General features: G+C 48.9%; 1 protein-coding gene across 1 annotated transcript; it reads left to right on the plus strand.

Annotated features, from left to right (window-relative positions):
- Nucleotides 1–420: 420 nt before the first annotated feature.
- LOC125128414 (ectonucleotide pyrophosphatase/phosphodiesterase family member 7-like) lies at nt 421–24,966 on the plus strand. The gene is given in 5 exon segments (XM_047782769.1): nt 421–686; nt 16,238–16,331; nt 24,342–24,369; nt 24,372–24,515; nt 24,518–24,966. Coding segments are annotated over 5 exon segments (981 nt in total).
- Nucleotides 24,967–25,031: the final 65 nt, after the last annotated feature.

The following is a 25,031-nucleotide window of genomic DNA, read 5'->3' on the forward strand; positions in this document are numbered from 1 at the left end:
ATGAACAGTAATTTGTTCTCCCTATAAAAACAGGCTACACTGAGCAGAGGAAAGCACCAGGCTACTTTGTTCTCCAAATGTTCACAACAGTGGCATTGTATAAGCGTCCACAATGGTTCATGTGGTTTGCCTTTTTTTTGATCATGGTAAATTGCACACAATATTTAGCATTTTTTACCCTTTTAAAGTGTATCGTTCAGCAGCCTTCAGCATATTCACAATGTCGCACAACCACCACCACCGCCTCCAGAACTTTCTCATCACGTCAAACATGCCATCTCACTACGCCCCAGGTATTCTGATCCATAACAGAGCCAGGGAGGAATTAGCACTTTGGACTTCACTCAACCGCAGATGAAAACGGGAGAAAATCGGAGCGGCAGTGAACTGGGTGATGTGAGCGTGGGAGGCGCTGGGGACATGACGGGGCCCGGGGTCTTTATGCTGCTGCTGTCCATCCTGCTGGACTGGGCCAGCTGCCACCCCGTCCCCGTCCCCGTCCCCATCCCCATCCCCATCCCCAGGAGGAAGAGTTTCCACAAGCGGCCACTGATCTCCTTCGATGGGTTCTGCTGGGACTACGACCGGGACATGGACACCCCCAACAGGGACCGCCTGGCCCAGGAGGGCATGAAGGCCACCCTCGGTGACAATGACCTCCCCAACCCACTTCACCACCATCTCGGGTAAGCTCCACCCTGCAGCTAGCCTGCGATGCTGGGGGAAGCTCAGCATCTGTTGTTCCCTGAAACAGAGTCCATTGTCAGTGAGCTCTGGGGAGACTCAGGCCACCCATCCAGTCGGGGTCACCCCCTGGAAGAAGCACTAGCTTAGAACATCCAGGAACGCCCAGGGCTGTTTCTAGGGACCATAGCGGCAGCCTCCCGGGATCTCTCCAATGCCCAGGCCCACCCCACCCTCCACCCTGCCTCTCACACTGCAGCCAGTGAGCTTTCTTGAAAGCGAATCATTAAAAAATTTTATAAAAATAATAAAACTTGAAAGAACGCAGGTCAGGTAACTCCCCTGCTTAATACTGGCAAACTGAAGGGACACCAATGCTCTTTGAAGAAAATTCAAATTCTGTCTCTCGGCAAGAGAAGGTCCCCTCGGTCTGGCCCCTCGCGTCTTCTCTTCCCCTCACGAGCTTTGCGCCAGATCACAGAGGTCCCTGCCTGTGCCTCCCGCCAGCCCCGACCTGCCTCAGGGCCTTTGCCTGTGCCAGTCCCCCCAGCGCACCTGGAGGGTGTGGTCCAACAGAGGAGACAGATGTTAGATAAGCAAACACGCAGATCTCATCACAAGTCAGGGGCACCAAGAAGGAAGAGGAGAGCTTCCCTGAGAGAGGACGGCAAGGGCAAACCATTAGAAATCTGAGAGGCAAGGAAGGCATCAGCAAGGAGGGGCAGTGGACCAGCGAGTAAGAGACTCTGAGCGTCCAGAAGAAGGAAAAGTGTTTCAGGCAGAGGGAGCAGCACATACGAGGTCTCTGTGAAAGGAAGGAACATGATTGTTCCAGAATCCCAGTTGCTACCAAATAGAGAGATTCCAGTCTAAAAGAGAGGCAGAGCAGGAGACAGTCGAGATGAAAAGGACTCCATGGAGTTCCCGTTGTGGCTCAGTGGGTTAACAACCTGACCAGTTTCCATGAGGATGCAGGTTCAATCCCTGGCCCCGCTCAGTAGGTTAAGGATCCAGCCTTCCCACAAGCTGCGGTGTAGGTTGTAGATGCAGCTCAGATCTGGCATTGCTGTGGCTGTGGTATAGGCTGATAGCTGCAGCTCCAATTCCCTAGTCTGGGAATTTCAATATGCCACAAGAGTGGCCTTAAAAAGAATAAATTTTTTTTTAAAGATGCAAAGGACTCCACTATAGTAAGACTAACAATAGCTTCCATTTCTCCAGTGGTGCTCTGCCTCCGTTATCTCCATTACGATTCTGCAAAGGAAGTGTTGTCCCCATTCCTGAGATGAGAAAGCTAAGGCTCAGCAAGGCTGAGGAACTGACCAATCACTCACCCAGGAAGTAGGAATCCGCAGACCCCTCTGGAGGGGCAGAGATACGTGCTGGCAGCGGGAGCCTCATCCCCACTCAGGGAGCTGCTCCCTGGGGTCCAGGAATCTCTGAAGTGATGGGCAAACTGCTGGCGCCTTTTTGCAAGGAGAGAGTCTCACGACTTCCATCAAGACTCTCAAAGGGACACTTGAGTCAGAAACTAAAACAAAGCAGGGCAACCACTCAGAGGGAGATTTGCCGAGAGATTTTCCTATGTGTAAACTCTGAGAAGCAAGTCATTTGGGAACTGTTAGCACCAGGAAGCAGGAACGAGAGAGCCCTTTCTGGAGAAAGTGAATGCCACTTCTCAGAGGCATTAACTTCCTAACACTTAAAAGATCTCCTGTGGGCAGATCCCAGGTCCTGATTGCTGAGAATACAATGGGCACGAAAATATTGTAAGGCACACCCACCTTCTATTTATTCCCCGGAGGCCTTTGATGAGAAGATACAAACAGTGAGAAGCAAATTTTTTGAATTACAGAATCACCCCAACGCCTCTCCTACATTCATTGCCATCGGAACGAAAACGGGTACAGCTTCAAGGGAGGGTAATTTGGTGACATCCCGTACAATTAGGAATGCACGAACTTTCTTATTTGGCAGTTCCACCTGTAGGACTTTATCCTAATGTTACATCTTTCACATACGTGCTCGGTGGAAAATGATGTACAGACGAAGTTATTCATTACATTCGTGACTATAATAGCAAAGGGAATGAAAACAAACTGTCCGTCCAGAGGGGAGTGGCTACATAAATACTAGACATGCCTAGAATGACATACTTGTCACCTTTGAAAGAAAAAGTGAGGAAGCTTTCTGCAGCCAGTAGGACGTGATCTCCAAAATGGATTAAGTGACAAAAGCAAGGTACCACGAATATGTTTAGTGTGCACATATAAGTGCATATGCTATGCGTGGATATGTGCATGCAGTTGGTTAGAGATGCACAGAGGACCTCTAAATAAATAAATAAGGCTCTAAAGAAAGAAACTGGCAACAGGGGTTCCTCCAGCAAAGGACAGGAAGGGAAGACTCTGGACTGTACATCCTGCATACCTTTCAGATCTTGGACCATGTGGGTGTATTACCTATAAATAACAAAATGTATGTACATAAAGTACCCCTTTTGGAGTTCCCGTCGTGGCACAGTGGTTAACGAATCCGACTAGGAACCATGAGGTTGCGGGTTCGGTCCCTGCCCTTGCTCAGTGGGTTAACGATCCGGCGTTGCCGTGAGCTGTGGTGTAGGTTGCAGACGCGACTCGGATCCCGCGTTGCTGTGGCTCTGGCGTAGGCCGGTGGCTACAGCTCCGATTCAACCCCTAGCCTGGGAACCTCCATATGCCGTGGGAGCGGCCCAAGAAATAGCAACAACAACAACAATAACAACAACAACAAAAGACAAAAAAAAAAAGTACCCTTTTTAATTCCTCCCTTGTAGAAAAAAAAAAAAACGTGTTCCTCTGTCCCTCTTATTTATAACCGGCCTCCCATGTATCGAGCTGCTGAACAGTCTCTGCTTTAAAACAGGTTTTGCGGCCTCAGCACCACGAACGTTTGGGACCGGATCCTTCTCTATGGTGGGACCATCCTGCACCCTGTGAGATGTTGGGCACCATCCCTGGTCTGTACCCTCAAGGTGCCAGGAGTGCCCCCACCTCCTATTGCGACAACCAAGAATGTCTCCAGGCATTTCCCAACACCCCCTGGGGAACAGCCTGGCCCCCAGCTGAAACTTGAGAGTCTTGAGTGGCTGAACCACTTCCTGGCTTACAAAAAGGCTTACCAGCTCCCACAATCATCATAGCCTTCAATTCTTGTCACAGTGATCAGAAGTCAGAACAGGTGAGCTGTCGGAGGCCCACCAATGTACAAAACTCTCCTGAGGTCCCACAGCGGCTGAGAAGCAGGAGCAGGATTTGAACTCAGCCCTGGACATAGGGTTCCACGTAGGGAATTCAGCCTCGGGTTCCAGATGCAGGGACAATCCCTGCCACTAGCATGCCTACAGCCCTCCAGGATTTTCCTTCCAATTAAGGCCTCACTCCAAACATCTCTGAATGTTGCACATTCTCCACTCTCCTGCGCGATGGGTAGTCACCCTGAATATGTTGTATTAATGACACAGAGCCCACCCCAGACCCAGCAAAAGCACCAGCATTTGTCTTCATGAGCTGGGCTCGAGTCAACCTCTGTCTGACTCCAATGTGGAAAAGCATCATCCATAATAGAAAAAATAATGGATAAAAATTGGTGCTGCCAGCACCCAAAGACCTCTTTGGACTCCAGGGGTAGGCTTGACACAAAGTATGATTAAGGGGCTCTCTTGGCCCAAGGACTAACTAACTGGAGTTCCAAGCAACACCTCTCGGGCACATTAGCTCAGGGAGAGAAGGGAAGAGATGCTGCTGCTGCCCCACTTCTGCACCAGGAGGCAGCTCTCAAAGGGTTCAGGTCTGAGGAGCCCCATGGCCACCCCTGCAAGCTTCCTAAATGAGTCCAAGGGCCCAGGGGCATGGTGGTCCCAGGCAGGGAGCAGGGCAGGGGGAGGCCATACCCCAGGCATCAGGCTTAGCTGATCTGGCTGGTCGGGTCAGAACTCTGAGCCCCTCAGGTCCACACCTGGACAGCAGGGCCTCCCTGTGCCTAGGGGCTGTCACATGTGTGGATATCCGAGCCCTCACCCCACAGCCAGGACCACATGACTCTCATTAGCTTTTCTGATGCTGGTAGAGAAAATCTTCCCAGAGAGTTTTTAGACAGCTTAGGTTGTATTCATCCTTTTAAAAAAATTTTTTTTATTAAAGTATATAGTTGATTTACAACGTTCTATTGATTTCTGCTGCACAACAAAGTGACCCAGTCACACATATACATACTTTTTCTCATATTCGATCATGTTCTATCAAAAGAGACTGGATATAGTTCCCTTTTCTGTACAGTAGGACCTCATTGCTCATCCATTCTAAATGGAATAGTTTGCATCTATGAGCCCCAACCTCCCGGTGCATCCCACTCCCTCCCACTGCCCCTCTTGGCAGCCACAGGTCTAGTCTCTGTGTCAGTGAGTCTGTTTCTGTTTTGTAGACAGGTTCATTTGTGCCATATTTTAGATTTCACATAGAAGTGATATCACATAATATTTGTCTTTCTTTTTCTGACTTAATTCACTTAGTATGAGATGCACTCATCCTTTCATTTGACACATATTGTTTGAGCATCTCTGTTGGGCCAGGCGGTATAGATGGTGGCCAGCTGCACACTGATATGTCTCCAGGGTTGTGTCATCAGCTCAGGCTCCCAGCACCTCTGCTCCCAAATCCCACAGATATTGTTTTTGAGGGGTGGGGTCATGGTTCCTTCCAGCTGGAGCTCCGCTGGTGTCAAGGACAAAGCGCCTCTTCTTGGGGATCTTTCCACATCTTTGCTTCCTTCCTCAGGGAAGCAGACAGGAGAGACTGGTTCTTACTCTCCTGTATCCCCTAAACTTTTCTCTGCACCCCAACTCTTCTGTGGCTCCCATAAGGAGCCAAGAATGTGAAAATCCGAAGCCAGGGGTTCTGCTTTCTCCACTTCCTCCCATGGCATCCTTTCCTTGCAGCATGAAAAACAGAAGCCCTGGCTGTTTGAGTGAAGGAAAGAGTTGGGGGTTTTTTTTGTTTGTTTTTTGTTTTTTTTTGTCTTTTTTGCTATTTTTTTGGGCTGCTCCCGTAGCACATGGAGGTTCCCAGGCTAGGGGTCCAATCGGAGCTGTAGCTGCCAGTCTACGTCAGAGCCACAGCAACATGGGATCCGAGCCGAGGCTGCGATCTACACCACAAATCACGGCAACTCTGGATCATTAACCCACTGAGCAAGGGCAAGGACAGAACCCGCAACCTCATGGTTCCTAGTCGGATTCGTTAACCACTGCGCCACGAAGGGAACTCCCAAGGAAAGAGTTTTTAAATTGAGTGAAGGGAGAGAGGACTTTTTAAATAAAATTGGTTATTAATTCGAAATAGCCCCGTTCATCATCTCTTCACATGAGAAAGAAATTGGCGTCCTCACAAAAGGTGTGTTTTTCCAAGTATTTGCCCCTCAGCACCACCTGCAAGGCAGTGGAAGGGGGGCCTCTGTCTAGGAAGGAGGCTCCTAAGACCTGGCTCTGGGGGGCTGGGTTCTCCCTCCAGAGCCCCAGGCTGGGCCCTGAGCAGGTCTGCATATTGATCAGGCTGCTCCTTTCCTTCATCCAAAGGGCCATCACTTCCTCCCACTGCCCCCCTTGGCAAACCCCGCCTTGGCCCTCCTTCTTCCCATCTAGCTCCACCAGTCACCCTTTATCACCCCACCTCCATGTACACACAGACACATATACACACACACATGCACACACACTTGGAGGTCTTGGCCACAGCACCTGGTAGTTCCTTAAAATGGAAAGATGTATTCATCTTCTGTGGTTGCATAACAAATAACTACAAACTTCGCAGCTTAGAGCAATGCTCATTTATTATCTCTCAGGTTCAGAGGGCACAGCTGAATTTAGTCCTCTGCTCAGGGTCTCACGAGGCTGAAATCAGGGTGTCGGCCGGGGTGGCTTCTCATCTGAGGCTTGGGGTCCTCTCCCAAGCTCATGTGACTGTTGGAAGACTTCATTTCCTTGCAGCCATAGAACCTGTGTCAGCTTGCTTCTTCACGGCCGGCAGGAGTCTCTCCTCTGGACCCTCTTCTGAGAGCACACCTGATGAGGTCAGGCCCACCCAGGATAATCTCCCTTTGGGCTAACTCAAAGTGAACTGCTCAGGGACCTGAGTTACATCTGTAAAATCCCTTCAATGTTTCCACATTCTGTTGGTTAGGAGCCAGCCACCAGTCCTACCCATATGCAAAGGGAGAGAATTATACAAGGCATGTATATCTGGGACAGGGATCTTGGGACCATCTTTTTTAATTATTATTACTCAATGAATTTTACAGATTTTACTACATTTATAGTTGTATAATAATCATCACAACCCAATTTTATAGTATTTCCATCCCAAACCCAAGCGCATCTCCCCTCCTTGGGACCATCTTAATTCTGCCTACCATGAATAGGTCCTGGATGGAGCTCAGATAACCAGAAGGTGAGCATCAGCCTTTGTGTAAAGGCAACAGGTAATAGGGGTGGTTCTCCAGCATGGAGCTCCAGAAAGCCCCAGACTTATGGTCTAACCCGAGGCCCGGGAGCCAATGAAGAGGGGCACTGAGTGACCATGGAGTCTGGACTCTGCACATCAGTCTCCACATCTGGAGGAGACCCTTTCTTTTGCTCAGGCAAAGGGATGAGGATGATTTAGAAAGAGGAGGAGAAAGAGGAGGATTATTCATCTGAAAGTACTTCTATTAATTTCCTAGGGCTGCCAGAACAAAGTACCACAAACTATATGGCTTAAAACAACAGAAATTCATTGTCTCATGGTTCTAGAAACCGGAAGCCTGAAATCAAGATGTTGATCTAGCCATACTCCCTCTGAAAGCCTCCCCTGGTTTGCTGGTGATCTCTGTCTTTCCTTGGCTTGGAGATGCCTCTCTCTCAGCCTCCATCCACCCACAAGGTTCTTCCTGGGTCTCTGTCTTCACATGGCCATCTTATGATAAGGACACCAGTCTCTTGGCTTAAGGGACTACTCCAGGATGACCTCACCTCTGCAATGGCCCTATTTGCAAAGAAGGTCACATTCAGAGGCACTGGGGTTCAGGACGCCACCCTATCTTTTGTGAGGAGCGTGACTGAAACTGTAACATATAATTAACCCAAAGCTATAGGCGTGGCTATATCCAGATCCCCAAACTATGTCATCAGAATGATGGAGCTCTCTCTTTACTTCTTCCAATTCTTCTGTCTACTTCTCTTTCCTAAGAGTGACTGAGATTGACTCTCACTGGGCCAGTTTGCTTCTCACAACCAATCTCTGTGGCCAGGGGGATGGAATGATGGTGACCACCCAAGCTGGGCCCCTACGCCCACCTCCAGGTCAAGGCGAGCAATAGCAAGCCCCACACAAACCATGTCACCCATGGAGGGGGTGGACCCCCAGGGGGGAGTCAAGACTGGCATCAGAGGGAGGAGTAAGGGAAGAGGCCTGGCAGAAACCTCAGTGGTCTACCATCCGGCCTGGGCCCAATGGTGTGATGATGGGTTTGCAGCCAGTGACCCAGTACTGAGGCCCAAGAAATCAAAGCTCCATCCATGGGGCTGCCCACAGGGCACAGGCTCCCAGTGCAATGGGTGACCATACCTCCCAGCCCTGTCCCTCCGTGCCCCTGAACTCTGTCGTAATTCCCCTCAGATCTTGCCAAAATGAAAAGCCATTCTCTGGGGGTGAGCAGCTCATTCTGCTATTTTAAATCACCTGATTTCCTCCCTCTCTCTCCAGAAGCCTGTACTTACTGCTCCATCACTGGTAATGACAATGAACATTTTTGCAATCTCAGTTTTTATTGCAAAGTGATTGAGGGCCAGCAAGAATAAATTATGCTGGTGAAACTAAGGAAATCCCGCCAAGCAAAGAGTGGGTGGATAGGAAGTCTTATGGCAACAGCATGTATTTCCTCCCCCAAGGAACCAATGGAAAATAAGAAGCTATCACCACCATATTTCAAACAAAAGCCGTGATATTATAATCTGACAATTTTAGATCTAGTCCAAAGGCCATGGCCCAGGGGTGAAAAGGAGAAACTCCATAATGAGATGGTGGTCAAGAATAATGCAAGTGGGGTCCTCACAGTTCCACTTTTCCTCCCTTCTGGAAAGGACCCTCGATGGCATGCTCACAGCCCCTGAGGGCCAGATATAAAGTCTCTCCCAGTTCCAGAACCCCTAGGGCAACCCCAAAACCGGAACAACCACTTAGAGCTGTGTAGGAAATTCTGAGAGGGTTGTTTTCATGAATATTTTGTGGGTGGTGCCTCCTGGAGGTGTGCAGGGCACAACCTGCACAAATGAGCCGTCCCTTGCATTCACTGCCAAAATCAACCTATAAGAAGTAAACTTTCCTTTGGATGTTGTCATAAGCCATGAATCCACCTCTCCTTCATGGGACAGAAGCAAAGAAAGTGTGGCCAAGTGCACTTGGATGATCTTTAAGACTAGATCGGGGAGTTCCCGTCATGGCGCAGTGGTTAACGAATCCGACTAGGAACCATGAGGTTGCGGGTTCGGTCCCTGCCCTTGCTCAGTGGGTTAATGATCCGGCGTTGCCGTGAGCTGTGGTGTAGGTTGCAGACGCGGCTCAGATCCTGCGTTGCTGTGGCTCTGGCGTAGGCCGGTGGCTACAGCTCCGATTCAACCCCTAGCCTGGGAACCTCCATATGCCTCGGGAGCGGCCCAGGAAATGGCAACAACAACAAAAAACAAACAAACAAAAAAGACTAGATCGGGCTGTCTCTATGTCCCACCATTGACTTTTGGGGCCAGATCACTCTTTGTCTTAGGGACCAGGGTGGGGGCGGGGAGGCTGCCCTGTGCATTATAAAGTGTTTAGCAGTATCCCCAGCTTCCACTCACTAGATGCCAGCAGCATCCCTCTCCTAGTCGAGCCAACCAAAAATGTCTCCAGACAGTTCCCCATGTTCCTTTGGAGGTAAACTCACCCCCTAATTGGAATCCCTGGACTAGATTGTAATATGCAAATCACATGTAAATCAGAGAGCCAAAGCTCCCAAACGTGATACTCTGGCCAGTGGACAAAGTCTAAAAGAGGTGAGAGAGTAGAGAAAGAGAAGGGAAATTAAATTCCTGCTGCCAGTAACAATACAAGGCTAGCAGATGTTGTTGGAAACCCAGTTAGACAAGGCCATAAACCTTAATCAGCTCCCATCCTACTCCCCCAGCAATAACTCTCTGCTGAAAAAGTCCCAGAAGCCAAGAAAGCCACAAACATGAACAAACAGAGCAAAGAAAAGCACAGGCCGAGACAGAAAAGATGTCTCTCCAGCACCAGCCATTACCATGAGGAGAGAAAAAAACAGAGCCATGGAAAAAAACTAAACATAAGGAAGGCTGGGAAACCAGGATGTTTCCTAACATTTCATTATGGAAATTTCCAACATGCAGAAAAAGCAGAGAAAACTGCGCAATGAAGCCCCCTCCACCCAACATGGAGGTGCAAGAACCTGTCCACATTTTACCAGTCTTATTCCACTATCCCCACCCAAAGCCTTCTCCTTCCTCCCTGCCTTCCTTCTTTCCCTCCTTCTCTCCTTCCTTGAATCTTTTACAGCAAAGTTCAGACATCTCGCCATTGCATCCATAACACATCAATGTGCAGTTCTAAGCTAAGGGTTGGGTTTCTTTTTACAAAATCTCCCCACCATATTTAACAGATCTGACATGAAGAAACTAGGATACTTGCGGGAGGAGAAATGCTCTAGTTGCCACCTGAGAGCTTCCACTGGTGCTTCTCAAATTTGAATGTGTTCGTGAATCACCTGGGGATCTGGTTAAAATGCAGACTGTGTTTCAGTGGGTCTGGGGTGGGACCTGAGAATCTACATTTCCATTGAGCCCCCAGTGGAGGCCAATGCTGCAGGTCCACGCATCACACAAGAGGAAGGGTCAGCCTGAAACACCAGGGCAATGGAGCAAAAAGGTCATGACTGCTCGGGATTCCAAGGCCTGGAGTGAGAGGAGAAGCTGCAACCACCTGAGACTGAGGGCACAGGTGTATTTGTTCCCTGCAGCTGTTGTCACAAAGTGCCATAGGATGCTTAAAGCAACAGAAAGTCTGGAGGCCAGAAGTCCAAAATCAAGGTGTCAGGGGTCCATATTCCCTCTCGAGGCTCTAGGGGAGAATCTGTCTTTGCTTCTTCCATGTCTGGTGGCTGCCAGCACTCCTGGGCTTGTGGCTGCATCACGCCCCTCTGCCCCCTTGGTCCCTCTGCCTCCTTGGTCCATCTCCTTTTTTCTGTGTCTTGTCCTCCTCTGCCTCCTATAAGAACACAGATCTTTGCATTTAAGCCCACACAGATAATCCAGGACAATCTCCTTGTCTCACAACCCTTCACTGAATTACATCTGCAAAGACCCTGTGCTCAAATAAGGCAACATGGAGTTCCCTTGTGGCACAGCAGGTTAAGGATCCGGCATTGTCACTGCAGAGGCTCAGGCTGCTGCTGTGGCATGGATTCAATCCCTGGCTCAGGAACTTACACATGCCATGGACACAGCCAAAGAACCAAACAAATCAAATCAAATGAAGCAACATTCACAAGTTCTGAGACTAAGACTGTAGACCTATCTTTGGGGAGGGGCAGGGGGTACCATTTAGCCCACGGCACTGGTAAGGGAAAAATGAAGTGAGGGAAAAAACACAGGAGAGGACGGATCCCTGTTTTGGTGACAGTGGCCAGTTAGGCAGGCCAAGAGTAGAACTATGTGTCACGAGGGTTCCCAGATAGAATGCAAGTATGGCTGTCTGCTTCCAGCTTCTTTTTTTTTTTCTTTTTTTTTTCTTTTTTTGTCTTTTTGCCTTTTCTTGAGCCACTCCCGTGGCAAATGGAGGTTCCAGGCTATGGGTCTAATCGGAGCTGTAGCCACCGGCCTACACCAAAGCTCACAGCAACACCGGATCCTTAACCCACTGAGCAAGGCCAGGGATTGAACCTGCAACCTCATGGTTCTTAGTTGGATTCGTTAGCCACTGTGCCACAACGGGAACTCCTGCTTCCAGCTTCCTGGAGAGAGAATGTTTCTGTTCCTGCTGGCACATTAAAGGAAGAGGTGGGGAGTGAGAAAGCCCTTCTCCGTTGGCCTGACTCCTGAATAAATCGAGGTCCACTTCCTACCTGTTGGGTTTGTTCCTGGCCATCTACAAATGGGCAGAGGGTGTTTGTTTGATTAAACCCAGCAAACACTGGTGGAATGCCTACTAAGGGCAAGGCTCCATACTTTGTGCCGGGGAGACATCACAATAAATGACGCACAGCCCTGCTCTCAGCCACTTCAGGGAACAGCAGCTGTAAGAAACAGAAATCCATTCACGGTAGCTCAAGGAAAAGGACCTGGAGGCAAGGCTCTGGCGGGCAAACTCATAAGCCTGGGAACAAAATTAAAGGGAATCCAGGAATAAAAACTGCAATTATAGAAACCAAACTTCCTCCTTCTGGCTCTCAGAAGCCCGGTGGTCTTTCTTAACAGTTCTATGGGTTTTCTTCGCTCTGCTTCCCTCACTTGTGACCAGCTTTCTCTTTCTGATCCTGGTTCATCGTGGAAGACAGCAGAGCCCACCACTGGCCACTTGCTGTTAGTTACTGGGTCTCTTGGTTAAAATCTCGAGAAAGAATTGGGTTTCCAACAGTTGTAAATTAACTATAATTTTTTTTTAAAAATTTAAGCGGAGTTCCCGTCGTGGCGCAGTGGTTAACGAATCCGACCAGGAACCATGAGGTTGCGGGTTCGGTCCCTGCCCTTGCTCAGTGGGTTAACGATCCGGCGTTGCCGTGAGCTGTGGTGTAGGTTGCAGACGCGGCTCGGATCCCACGTTGCTGTGGCTCTGGCGTAGGCCAGTGGCTACAGCTCCGATTCAACCCCTAGCCTGGGAACCTCCATATGCCGCGGGAGCGGCCCAAAGAAATAGCAAAAAGACAAAAAAAAAAAAATTAAGAATTGGGTTTCCAACCAACCAAATAACCACAGAGAGGAGATGTGGTACAAACACAATGCCAAGACCTTCCTTTCAGCAGGGCTTATGAGTAGAGAAATTCCAAGAGGAGACACAGGGAGCCCTGCAGGCGCCCAGAAGGTGCTCACTCTACTTTTAACTCTCCCTCGCCCCCTAGAGTGGAAACACCCCAAGGCACGCTACGATAGGACTTGACTCCAAATACCTGAGAAAGGGAAGGAGCAAGGAAGAGGCCAGGTCAACTCCGGACTTCCTGGTTTCCCAAATCACTCTGCAAGTATTTGGGAAAAAAATAAATATTGGTCTCTGAGAACCAAGGGAAGGAGTGGTGTCTAGCTGGGTTCGCTCCCAGGCCTCAAACACTCGGCTGGGTGAACTACCCGCACCTTGCCATAACCGAAACGATGTGGGAGTGTGCACTGTACCCCGATTAAAGCATAGTTAGCAAGCAGCAGGCATCCCATTCACTGGGAGAGCTCATCCACGTCCTGTTTCACTAGCCTAATTACCCACTTCGCCAGACACGGAAATGACAGCAAGGAGAGACTCCCAGAGTGATGCAGCCAGAGAGGCCCTTGGAAATGGCTAGAACTCTACTCATGCTACAGACAGGAGCCTGAGGCCCAGGGAGAGAGCACGCACTCGGCAAGAGCCAAGACCAGGTATCCTCCCTCTAAGTCCAGCCCCTGTTGTGCAGCATCATGGGACCCAAGTGAAACCAGCTCCTTTGCAGGCTCTGGAACCCCAGGCACAGCCTTCACACAGCTTTTCCAGCCAGCCCCTCCACCCCCCACCCCCCAATTGTCTCCAGAGTAGAAAATGCAATTCAGGTAAAACTGGGATGGCTGCCCCCTTCAGCTGCCTATTTCTTAGCCTTCCCTCTCCTGTGTCTTCTTTTGCCCACATGTCCAAAACTTGCCCCCGACCAGGATAAGAGGTTGAGCAGGGAGAAGGAAGAACTGACGAGGCAGTGGAAACCCTGCTGAGTCATGGATGGTCCCCAGCCACTGGCTGGCACATGATTCTAAGTGTCAGGGTGGAAATAACCCAAACATTGCAGAGATGGCTCCCTTCATACGGTTACTGGGACGAGCGAAGCCACAGGATGGGAGGTCATGCTCCCTGAGCTCATTTTAGGTTAGTTGTTTGAAACCTGGGTAATATCGCTCGGAGGGGGAAATGGATTCTATGCTTGGTTCCCAGCCTAGTCTACTTAGCTGATGTTATAGATGACCTCTGGGTCCCAGGGCATGGATGCCAGAATCCATTCAGAGCAGGAAGGGGACGTTTCTGTGCCTGTGGCTTCCTCCAATCCCTCCTCCCACATCCTCCCAGTGGCTCTGGAGCCCCAGGTTTCCCCAGATACCAAAGTAACCCAGGTTCTGATGGCTGCCTGCCCTCCCCAGGTCCCTCAGGGAGTGGGGGTTAGGGTTACTATCAATCCAGATCTTGGGATCAATGGGCAATCTGGGAGTTCCCGTCGTGGCTCAGTGGAAACGAATCTGACTAGTATGCATGAGGACACAGGTTCGATCCCTGGCCTCGCTCAATGGGTTAAGGATTTGGCATTGCCGTGAGCTGTGGTGTAGGTCACAGACAAGGCTTGGATCTGGCATTGCTGTGGCTCTGGCGTAGGCCGGTGGCTACAGCTCCAATTAGACCCCTGGCCTGGGAACCTCCATATGCCACGGGTGCTGCCCTAAAAAGACAAAATAATAATAATAATAATAAAAGGGCAATCTGCTAGAAGTAATCCATGTGCATATATGAATGACTAATAGCCCCAGAACCAGTGGTGCTGATGTGTCATGAGACATCAAAGTATTTGGGGAGGCTGTTAAAATGCAGACTACTGGACCCCACGTCCCAACTGCAAGATTCAGCAAGGACTAGGGTAGGGACCCAGGAATCTGTGTTTTTATCAAACAACTCAATCGATTCTAATGTTGGTGGTGGAAAACACCATGGAAAAACACTGGAATAGGTGAAATGACAGGGGTTCATAATTCCAGAGTGATTTGCTCTCTACTGGGGGGAAGAGACACACAGAACAGGGTTCAGAATGTTACAGTTTAAATAAGGCAAAGGCAAGCCGCCACCTGGGTGAGTTAGCTCTGCGCTTCTATTTCATCTGCTGTGAGGCATGGCTCAGCCCTCAGGAAGCTATAACGGCAAGAGTGTTCCTTGTAGATTTCAGAAGTCTATTCATTTGTGAGGCTCCAAAATGTTTGCCCATTTGGCCTTTAGCCCCCTATCAGAGGACTCTCAGTCATGGTATTCACAGGCTGTAGTGCTCAACATTATCAGGCATCTGGGGAATGCAAGTCAAAAGGACAATAACACCCACTAAGTAGGTCATTAAAAAAGGAAAACAGTAAGTGTTGGTGAGTATATGGCGGAACTGGGACCCCTGAACACTGCTGGTGGGAAGGTCTGGTAGTCTATTAAACATTAAACATAATGTTACCCTATGACCCAGCAATTCTACACTTAGGCATATGCCCAAGAGAATTGAAAGCAGGAACTCAAATAGCTATTTGCACATGAACGTTCATGGCAGCATTATTCACAGCAGCCAAAAATGCAGACAATACAGGCGTTCATCAACTGATGTACAGACAGAAAAATTGTGGACTAGCCAGACAATGGAATATTATGCAGCCATAAAAAAGGAATGCCGTACAGATTCATGCCAAAACATGAATGAAGCTGAGAAATGTGATGCTCAGGGAAAGAAGCCATTCATGAAAGGTCACATAAGGTATGAGTCCATTTCTACGGAAATGTCCAGAATAGCTAAATCCAGAGACAGAAAGCAGATTAGTGGCCGCCAGGAGCTGTGGGAATTGGGGGCTGGGGACTTTACCCACCAGGAGTTTGGCAGCACTTTTGACCCCTTGGAGAGCTTTTCCCTTCTCTGTGCCCATGACCATCAGGTTCTAGTCATAGAAGGTCCTGCTTACCATAAACAACAGGAGAAATCATCACCACCTTATCACAATCAGTGGAGTCACACAGAGGCTTCGTCTCCCAGGAGGCCAGAGGAGTGGACACTCAGCGCTCCCCTTGGATCTCAGCTCACCCCTTAGACATGCAGTCCCTCTTTCCTGGTACAATGTGAGATCACAGGAAGTGTCCAGACTCCAGACTCTTAGCTTCTGGACACAGATTAGCCCGAGGAACTTGGCCTCCCTGTCTTCCTGCCTCCCTCATCAGCTTCCACAGCCAACACCAACTTCCCCCTGGGCTGTGAGGTCTGCTCAGGACGAAGATCTAATCTGGAAGGTATGAGATGAGACGAGCTCTTCCTTTGTGGCTGCCAACATTTGCGCCCCAGAGAAAGAGGTCTGAAGCCCAGAGGGGCAGCTCCCAGATGAAGGAGGCCAACCGGAAGGATGTTAAGGGATGTGGTCCTAAGCCCACGTGGACCCCCGGCAGCATCCGTTCACAGCACTTACAGACCTTCCTTCCTTTATCCCCAAGGTCGCTGATTGAAGATCATGAGTCATTCACAACATGACGTTTTAACACAGAGACACGCCGGAGTACTCTTTCAGGGCCGCCCAGAACAAGACTGAGTGGTGGGACAATGGCGTTCTCCCACTCTGGATCACTGCCCAGGGACAAGTACCACTGGAAACCCTGGGCTGACTTCCTGGGACATGGCCTTTCATTCCTAGGCACGTGGATGGGCTACAAGCTGTGTGGCCTTGGACAAGTGACTTATTTCTCTCAGCATCTATTTCCCTAAACATGATATAGGGATCATGGGAGTTCCCTTCATGGCTCAGCAGTTAATGAACCCAACTAGGATCCATGAGGATGCAGGTTTGATCCCTGGCCTTGCTCAGTGGGTTAAGGATCCAGCGTTGCCGTGAGCTGTGGTGTAGGTCGAGGATGCAGCTCGGATCCTGCATTGCTGTGGCTATGGAATAAGCCAGCAGCTGTAGCTCCAATCCGACCCCTCGCCTGGGAACTTCCATATGCCTCAGGTGCAGCCCTAAAAAGCAAAAAAAAAAAAAAAAAAAAAAAAAAAAAAAAAAAAAAAAACCATGATATAGGGATCATGGTGTTGTGCATACTTAATAGAGCTGATGTAAGGATTAAATAAGATGTACATTTAATGCATAGCTCAGTGGCTTTTAGCAGTTTGGATAGATGAGTCTCCCTGAGGGCAGAGTTGGCTTAATCAAGGCTGGACCTTCAGGGCTCATCACAGAGTCTGGATCCAGCAGCTCTTTAATAAATATCTCTTTATACACTTGCCTCTGACTTAGACATAAGAGCCCTTAGGAACAAGGTTGATCGTTCAAGGCATGAGAAACTCTGATGAGAACATGTGCTTGAAAGTAACCCAGCGGCCATTCACTCTTGTTTCCAAAAGGCAGACATCAGGGTTGTGTGTTGAACTCCCAGCCCCCAACCTGTTGCATTTTCTCAATGAGCTTCCAAAGTCATCACTTCAGAATAGATCTTCCTCCTCTTCCCCCAAGACACCAGCTTTGGCTCCCAAGCTACCCCAGGCCCTGACATTTCACCTCCATGCTCCCAGCTCATGTCGTGCGTGTTGCATTGCAAGGGGGTGTCATTGCAGCAGCTCAGAACGCAGGTTGTAGACTCAGACTCATGGAGATCCAACCAGCTCCACTCTGCTCCAGTTGTGTGACCTTGGGTGATGACCTCTCCTCTGTGTTTGACTTGTCCTACCCTTAGAATGAGGGCTGTCAGGATCCCTGCTTCCTAGGCTCATTGGGAGGGTTAACTGAGATAACACAAGTAAGGTGCTTAGCACGAATGGCTCGACCCTGCTCAAAAATCAGTCATTCTTATGAATGGAAGCAGAATCGTTTTAGCACAACTTCAGGTGGTCAAAAGAGCTCTAGGTCAGCACTATCCCATAGAACAGTCTATGATGATGGACAGGTTCTGTCCTGCACGGTCCAACGTGGAAACTGCAAGCCACAGGTCAAAACTGAGCCCTCGAAATGTGGCTAGTGAGACTGAGGAACTGAATTTTTAACTGTACTTAATTCTAAGTAATTTCAACGTAAGTCTGAATACCATACAGATGAGGGGCTAGTATCCTGGACAACACAGCTCTAGAAGGACCGCAAGGGTTGTCTGTGACCCTACTCTATCTCAGGTTCATTTTCTCCCCCTGACTCAGCACTCTCGATTCCTTCCTCTTCTGTCTCAGCATTTCTAAACTCTGAGGCATAGACCATGCAAATAAACTCTGTCCTCCGGAGAAAATAATATCCAGGACACTCACTATTCCAGGCACTGATTTAAGCACTTTATGTACATTAATTTATAACCACTCTAAGGTAGGTTCTATGATTATGTCCATTTAACAGATGAGTAAATTGAGATAAATTGGGGATATCATAACTTCTCAAAACCACAAAGCTAGTGAGAGGCAGAGCTAAGATTTGAACTCACCTTGGGTTCAGCAACTCTTTTTTCTTTTTTTTTCTTTTTTTTTTTTTTTGCTTTTTAGGGCCAAACCTGAGATATTTGGAGGTTCCCAGGCTAGGGGCCAAATCGGAGCTACAGCTGCTGGCCTACACCACAGCCACAGCAACGCCAGATCCGAGCCATGTTTGTGACCTACAACACAGCTCATGACAACGCTGGATTCTTAACCCACTGCGTGAGGCCAGGGATCAAACTCGAGTCCTCATGGATACAAGTCAGTTTCGTTTCTGCTGCACTACAACCGGAACTCTAAGCAATTCTTAACCGTTAACCATGACACAATATTTCTTCTGTGGCCAAAGCATTTAGGCATGGATTTCAGAATGAATCTTGTATTTGCCTAGCTGCCAAGGGGATGAGCCTAGTCTTCCTTAATTCATTATTCAAAACCCAGAGCCTCTCTCACTATGAAATTTGTTCACTGGCATGAGGCTTCTAGCGATATTCTCCCTCCCTGGCATTTTCTGATGCGCGGTTCGCGTCTCCTTGTCATTTATTTGCAGGACTTTGTTTCCTTCTTCTCAACTCATGATCAGAGTGCTTTTCCTCTTTGCTGAATCCATAAATGGTTGTACAAAAAGAGAACTTGGTGTGGGGTCAGGCGACTGACAACACGCCACTTGTTTGGCCAGTGAACGTCAAGTTGGTATATTGTGCTCTGCCACTGGCAGCTCCTGCCTGGGACAGGGCCATCAGCCAGCTCCCTGAGGAGCTGGCACAAAAGCTGCTGAAATCAGAGCAAGCCTGTGGCCCCAGGTCAGCCCTCCGGAAACAGGGGGACAAATGCCAAATGCCACTCCAGGGCACATCTGCATTGCCAGGCAGGGCTGCAGGAGGAGGCCTGCCCTGTATCCATCATTGGGGAAAGCCATGCTTCTTCTGAGTCTCTTCCAGTCAGGCTTCGTGGAGATTGATGCATTAACCTTTAATAGGACTGAAATGTTTTCCTTCAGTAACACTAATGCTGCCAGAGTCCATCAAGATCCAGGAGAAGCGGCCTGCTTTGGAAGCTAATGCCTAGAAATAGGATTCCTGACCACCTCTGTGGCCACTCGCCATGGTCCGTGAGCATAATCACATGCCATCAAGACTTGTCGAGTGGTCGGGCTATGAACAGAGAGGCTTCGTTGAAAGCAGGCAGGGATTTTAAAGGAGCTCCCAGGATAACTGCATCTGATCAATGATGAGGGGTTTCACCCCGTTCAGAAGTCCTAATTCTCTAAGGCAGGCAGCTCTGACTGTTAGACCCAGAAAAAACAGGAAAACCTAAGGGCACATTTCTCTTCTCCGTGGAAGAGCCGCAGAGATTATTAGGATGTGAAATGGCAGAGGGATGATGTGGGTGGAATCCTCGTGGCTGTTAAGAGTCTGGAACAGGACCATGGGAGGCTACTCCAGGAGGGAGTTTGGAGAGAGGGTGGGGAGGGCAGCTAGGGCTCTCGGTGTCAGCCGGTCTCCCAGACACCGCCTCCAAATTTGGAAGAGCCGTGAGAAAAAGGGGTCAGCAGCTTTTGCTTAACAGAGAATTAATGGAAAGATGACACATCCCAATACTGGCCCAAGCCATGTCTCTCTCACACATCATAAAGGTTCTAAGAATAATAAACTGACCTCCAGGGAGTCAGGAACGAATCTGACTAGTAACCATGAGGTTGCAGGTTCGATCCCTGGCCTTGCTCAATGGGTTAAGTAAGGACCCAGCACTGCCATGAGCTGTGGTGTAGGTCACAGACGTGGCTCAGATCCTGCATTACCATGGCTGTGGCGTGGGCTGACAGCTGTAGCTCTGATTTGACCCCTAGCCTGGGAATTTCCATATGCCATCGGTGCAGCCCTAAAAAGCAATAATAATAATAATAATAATAACAATAATAATCTGACCTCCAAAAGGGTGTGGGAGGATAAGAAAATACAGACACTTAGCCAGTCCTTCTGTCCACAGACTCCTCCAGGACACAAGAAAGCCATGAAAACACTCAGAACCAACCTCCTGGATTTCAAATATATGCACTCCGCCTCTTTCTACTAGTCACTCCCTAGAACAAGTAACTAACTCCTTTCCCTAAACCACTGCACACACTCTCCACCAAAGCACAACTGCGGTGAACCCTTCACAGGCCTTCCTAAGGGTGACATTAATGCTGTCCCTTAAAGGAAGAGACAAGACAAAATGCAAAACCAGACAGAAAACTCTTCCTCTAATGATTGGTTCTGAAGAGTTTGGTAGATTCTGTACAACAGTCTTAGGGCTTTGCCCTAATAAGTACCAACTCTTGTTTTAAACGAAGCAACTTAAGAGTAATAGCCGTACTGATGCAACACTACACTAAAGAAGAATAATGCACCTAATAAAACTAGCGCTTTCCAATTGCTATTGCTACTAGAAACACTGATTATGCTAATTAAAGGGTAGAATAGTAAATACCCACTCTTTTGCATCCAATTAAGTGCTCGGATTGTTTCTCAGAAGTATTTGTTGAAAACAGCGCTTTTGATTATCATGGGTCCCAAATAAACAGAGTCGTGTGTGCGTGCGTGCGTGTGTGTGTGTGCATGTGTGTGTGTGTGTGTGTGTGTGTGTTTACATGCATGCTCACACACATACAGTTCTCTCTGGAACTCATTTCACAAAGAGGCATAATTCATAAAATTCCTATGGAACCAAGTGAAAAAAAGAACATAGTTTCCTAAGACTACAGTTTGGGATATCTTTAAAGAAAGTGTGTGTGTTGAGAACACAGCCTAAGAAAACAATTTCAAGTTGGGAATATCTGAGATTTAACAATGCAAACACCAGGAACTTAACTGAATATGCAGGGTTGCCTAAGTCCCTCACAATGTCAATGTCAGTTTACTCCACATAATAAAATAGCCAGTCAAATATGTTGTACAAAATGTTAGAAGTTTCATCCTTCCAGTCAATTCCATACTGGAAAGCAAAGTCGATTTACATGGAAGTTAAACAAAGTACCGTCACTGAAAACTGAGAATTATGTCTAATGCCAATCAGAAATGCAATAAATAAATATTAGAGGATTTGCAAGTTAAAGCAACCATAGAAATTCTATTATCAGAAAGGAAAATGTGTTACCTGTGGAGGTTACAAATAAGATGCTAGAACCCAAAAGAGAAAGCATTTCTGTAACTATTTCCATAAGTTAATCAAGAGTGAGAATAGCATGGGTTTTCCACACCTAAAAGGATATGTGATTCATGCATTCATTCAACCCACATTTAATCAGCAGGCAGCAGCACTCAGCCAGGCCTGTTCTAGGTCCCAGGAAAAATGCTATCAACAAAATCAGCACAGCCCCTGATTTCCCAAAGCTCACATTCTAGAGGAGGGCAGAGGGGACAGTATTTCAAGCTTCTAGAACCTTGCAAAGTCTTTAGTACTGACTTTTGTCTTGGGTCAAGCTTCCTCAAAGCAGAGCCTGAGGCAGGGATTCAGTGCAGGTAATGCATCGAGGAAGAGCTCTCAGGAGATGGGAGTGTGGAAAAGTGACAGGGCAAGACAAGGAGCTGAGTGAGACATGGCCCCAGCTGGAGACCAGCCTCAGCCGGAACCCACGGGGAGCTCTGGAGCATGGACTGCACCCCCATTTTATCCCACCCTGAAGCCAGGGAGCTGGCTTTATGTCCTCCTGTCCATCACTGGCCACAGGCTGCTGGGGATAGAGGAACAGTATAGGATACTTGCCCAGTAAGGCAGGACCTAGCTGCTTGGTGAGGGAATTTTCCAGAAGATGGAGCAGCTCTGAGACAGTAGCAACCAGCCTCAGAGAAATGGGTGTGGGTGCACTAGCCCAGCAAGGGGATCTAGGTGGGACACCAACAGCAGCCCCCACAACTCACAAATTGCTTTCCTGCTTCTCTCCCACACATGGTACGTGGGAAGTTTTGGCATCACACTTGGTTATACACTTCTGCCTATTGGCAGGCCAGATAGACATGAACCAGGTACCAGACAGCCACAGCACAGGTGCTGTTATCCCACAGTTTGTCTCCACCATTTATTCTCCATACCAGGTTGACACCGTTACCCCAGCTCCCTCTCCTGGTTCTACTAAAGCCAATGAACTTGAGAGTGTTTTTCAGAACATCCAAACCTTGGGTGACATAAGAAGTGTCACAGAAGAGCCCTCAAGTTAATGGCTGAGATGAAGGAAAATACGTGCTTCCCAGATAAGCAGGTCAGTCGTTCATAGAACCAGAAATCTATCGACTGCCTATGTTGTGCAGGTCTTGGTTGAGCTGCTGCTTTACAACAGAACCTATTAAGGGAGATGAGTCCATCTTACTGTTAACTCTGTGGTGAGAGCACAAAAAAAAAAATATTTTCCTAATTATTTTACCCGGCTTTGTCAAAAATCACCTTTCTGCTGATAAGCAAATCACTTAATATTTTCATGACTTTGAAATTACTTCTGTTGTTCAAACAGCCTCATTTTCAGTCTGAAGATTCAGTTCTGCTCATGGCAAAACCTTCATCTTGGATCCAAGCCAAAGCCCTGCTCCCCAGCCTGTTCCCACCCTCACCGTAGACCCTCTGGGGACCTCAGAAGCCTGGAGTAGAAGGAGTGTGACCTGTGGTCTGTTCTCTATGGCCCCTCACCCCTCTTTCCCTGGTTTATCCACTGGGGACAAGGAGAGGGAAGAGACAGCAGCTCCTCCCATGGGGAGGCAGGGCCCCTTTGCCTGCTGCCTGTGATCTACTGCCCTGCCTACAAGGTGAAGGTCACTGGGCTCCAGGGACAAGGCTTTCAGGGTCAAGCAGCAACCCCAGGCCCTGCCCAGGCCTTGCAAGACTCAGCCACTTTTCATGGAGGACATATTCCTCTGATTTAAGGAAACCCATACCCCCTGCTACACCATTTCTGTCATCACTAGAGCCCCTGATCTCATCTTCTTTCTGCAGACCCCCAAACCTGGGGTCTACAGGCACATTCCAGATCCACCCTCAGTCCCCCTCAGGAGACAGAAACCAGAGGAAATGATCACTGCCCCCTCCTCGCCTGACCACATGGTCTGCCCAATGCTCTTTGTTTCTCTTCAGGAAAAATAAAAGCTGAGCCCACTGAAGACTTACTAACATGCTTTGTGTGCATTTAGTCCTTCCAACCATCCCACGATGTGGCATTAACATCCCCATTTTACAGATGAGGAAACTGAGGTGGAGAGCATTTGAGTAGCATGTACCCAAGTGGGAGAGAGGAGGTAAACCAGGCAACCCATCATCGAGCACACCTTTAACTGCCCTGTTCTCTGCCTCTGGGTGGGTCTCCAAGCCCCCATCTGAGCAGATACCTGCATGGGAACAAGATAACAGTCTCCCCCTCTTGCAAACACCCCCGGATTTTATAAGCACTGGAGACAGGAACCAGTGAAGCAGATTCTCCAACAGTCCCAGAAGAAGTCCCCCGATCTCATGTCATGGACTCTGACTGGGACATGGGCCCAAGGCTGAAGCAGCCACTGTGGCCAGAGGATGCAATGTCCCCTGGCTGACCAGGCCAGAGCCACATCCCACCTCTGCAGCCTGATGTGGGGCCCACCCATCCCGAAGCAGGCATGGAGCGAGAGCAGGGAGACGAACCCTCAAGGGGCTCCAAACCAGCCACCAGGGCAATGGGAAGGCTTGTGGTGGCTTGTTAGGTCTGGAGGCAAAGACATCAGTGCCCACTATGTGCCCTAAGACGATGCCCAACACTTTATCTGAAAGTTACTTAAATTAATCCTCAAAAAAAAATCCCATCAGCTTTTTGGCATTTTACAGGTAGAAGCACTGAAGCACTAAGAGATGAAAGAAATCACTCACCATCACCACCTTAGTACCATTCTTCCTCCATCCCCAGGCACTTTTTGTTCATTTTGCCGTCCAGAATCGAAATGCATCCTACAATCACTGGCGCGTCCTACTGTCATTGGCAGCATTTTTCTTCACAGGAGTATGTAAAATAAAGGCACATCTCACAACTAGGAGTGTTTTAGATTTCACGAGATCCTGGTGATGCCAGGAAGGAAGCCCAGCCCCACCCAATTCCGTCCGCAGCCCACGTGTTTCTGATGCCCCTGGACCAGGGCAGGGAGGCTGGCACACTGGGCTTTGCACAGTAAGAGAGAAATGCCCCTGACAGGCTTCTCTTCTTGGCCTTGCAGGGGAGGGAAAGGGCATCATTCCACTATCCCAGGGAGGTGCCAAGTATGAAGGGGAGGCCGGCCGGCGGTCCCTGGTGGAGTCATACCCTCACCTGAAGGACAATGAGGCAGAAGAGCAGGAGAATATCGAGATCGTCGTGAACTGGTTCACCGAGGCGAACCTTGACTTCGTGACTCTGATGACATGGGGCACCGCTTCGGGCCCGAGACAGAGGACAGGAGGGTGAGGATTCGGCCCATCGACAGACCCATCGGGTACCTGTTGGAAGCCATCCAGAGGGACGGCTTGACCCGGCACCTCAACGTCATCATCACATCAGACCACGGCATGACCATCGTGAAAAAGAAGCCCAATGTCACCAAGATCCTCCTGAGCAACTACATCAGCTTCAGGGACTTGGTCAAGTGTGATATCGTGGACTACGGCAGCTTTGGGATGCTCCTGCCCAAGCCCAGGCAGGAGGAAGCTGTTGACCAAGCGCTGAAGCACGCACACCCTCCCCTCAATGTCTGTAAGAAGAAGGAACTTCCAGAATGCTTCCATTTTGCCAAACATGAGCGGGTCCTGCCAATTGTGATGTATGCAGACCCTGGTTATAACATCAATGGGGTGAGCAGCTTCTAAAATGAGTCAAGTCCACGTGGATCTGGGAGGCAGCAACGAGGGAAGGGCAGTTCTGAAAAAAATTA

The sequence above is a fragment of the Phacochoerus africanus genome, chromosome 5 (assembly GCF_016906955.1).
Source record: "Phacochoerus africanus isolate WHEZ1 chromosome 5, ROS_Pafr_v1, whole genome shotgun sequence".
NCBI lineage: Eukaryota > Metazoa > Chordata > Mammalia > Artiodactyla > Suidae > Phacochoerus > Phacochoerus africanus.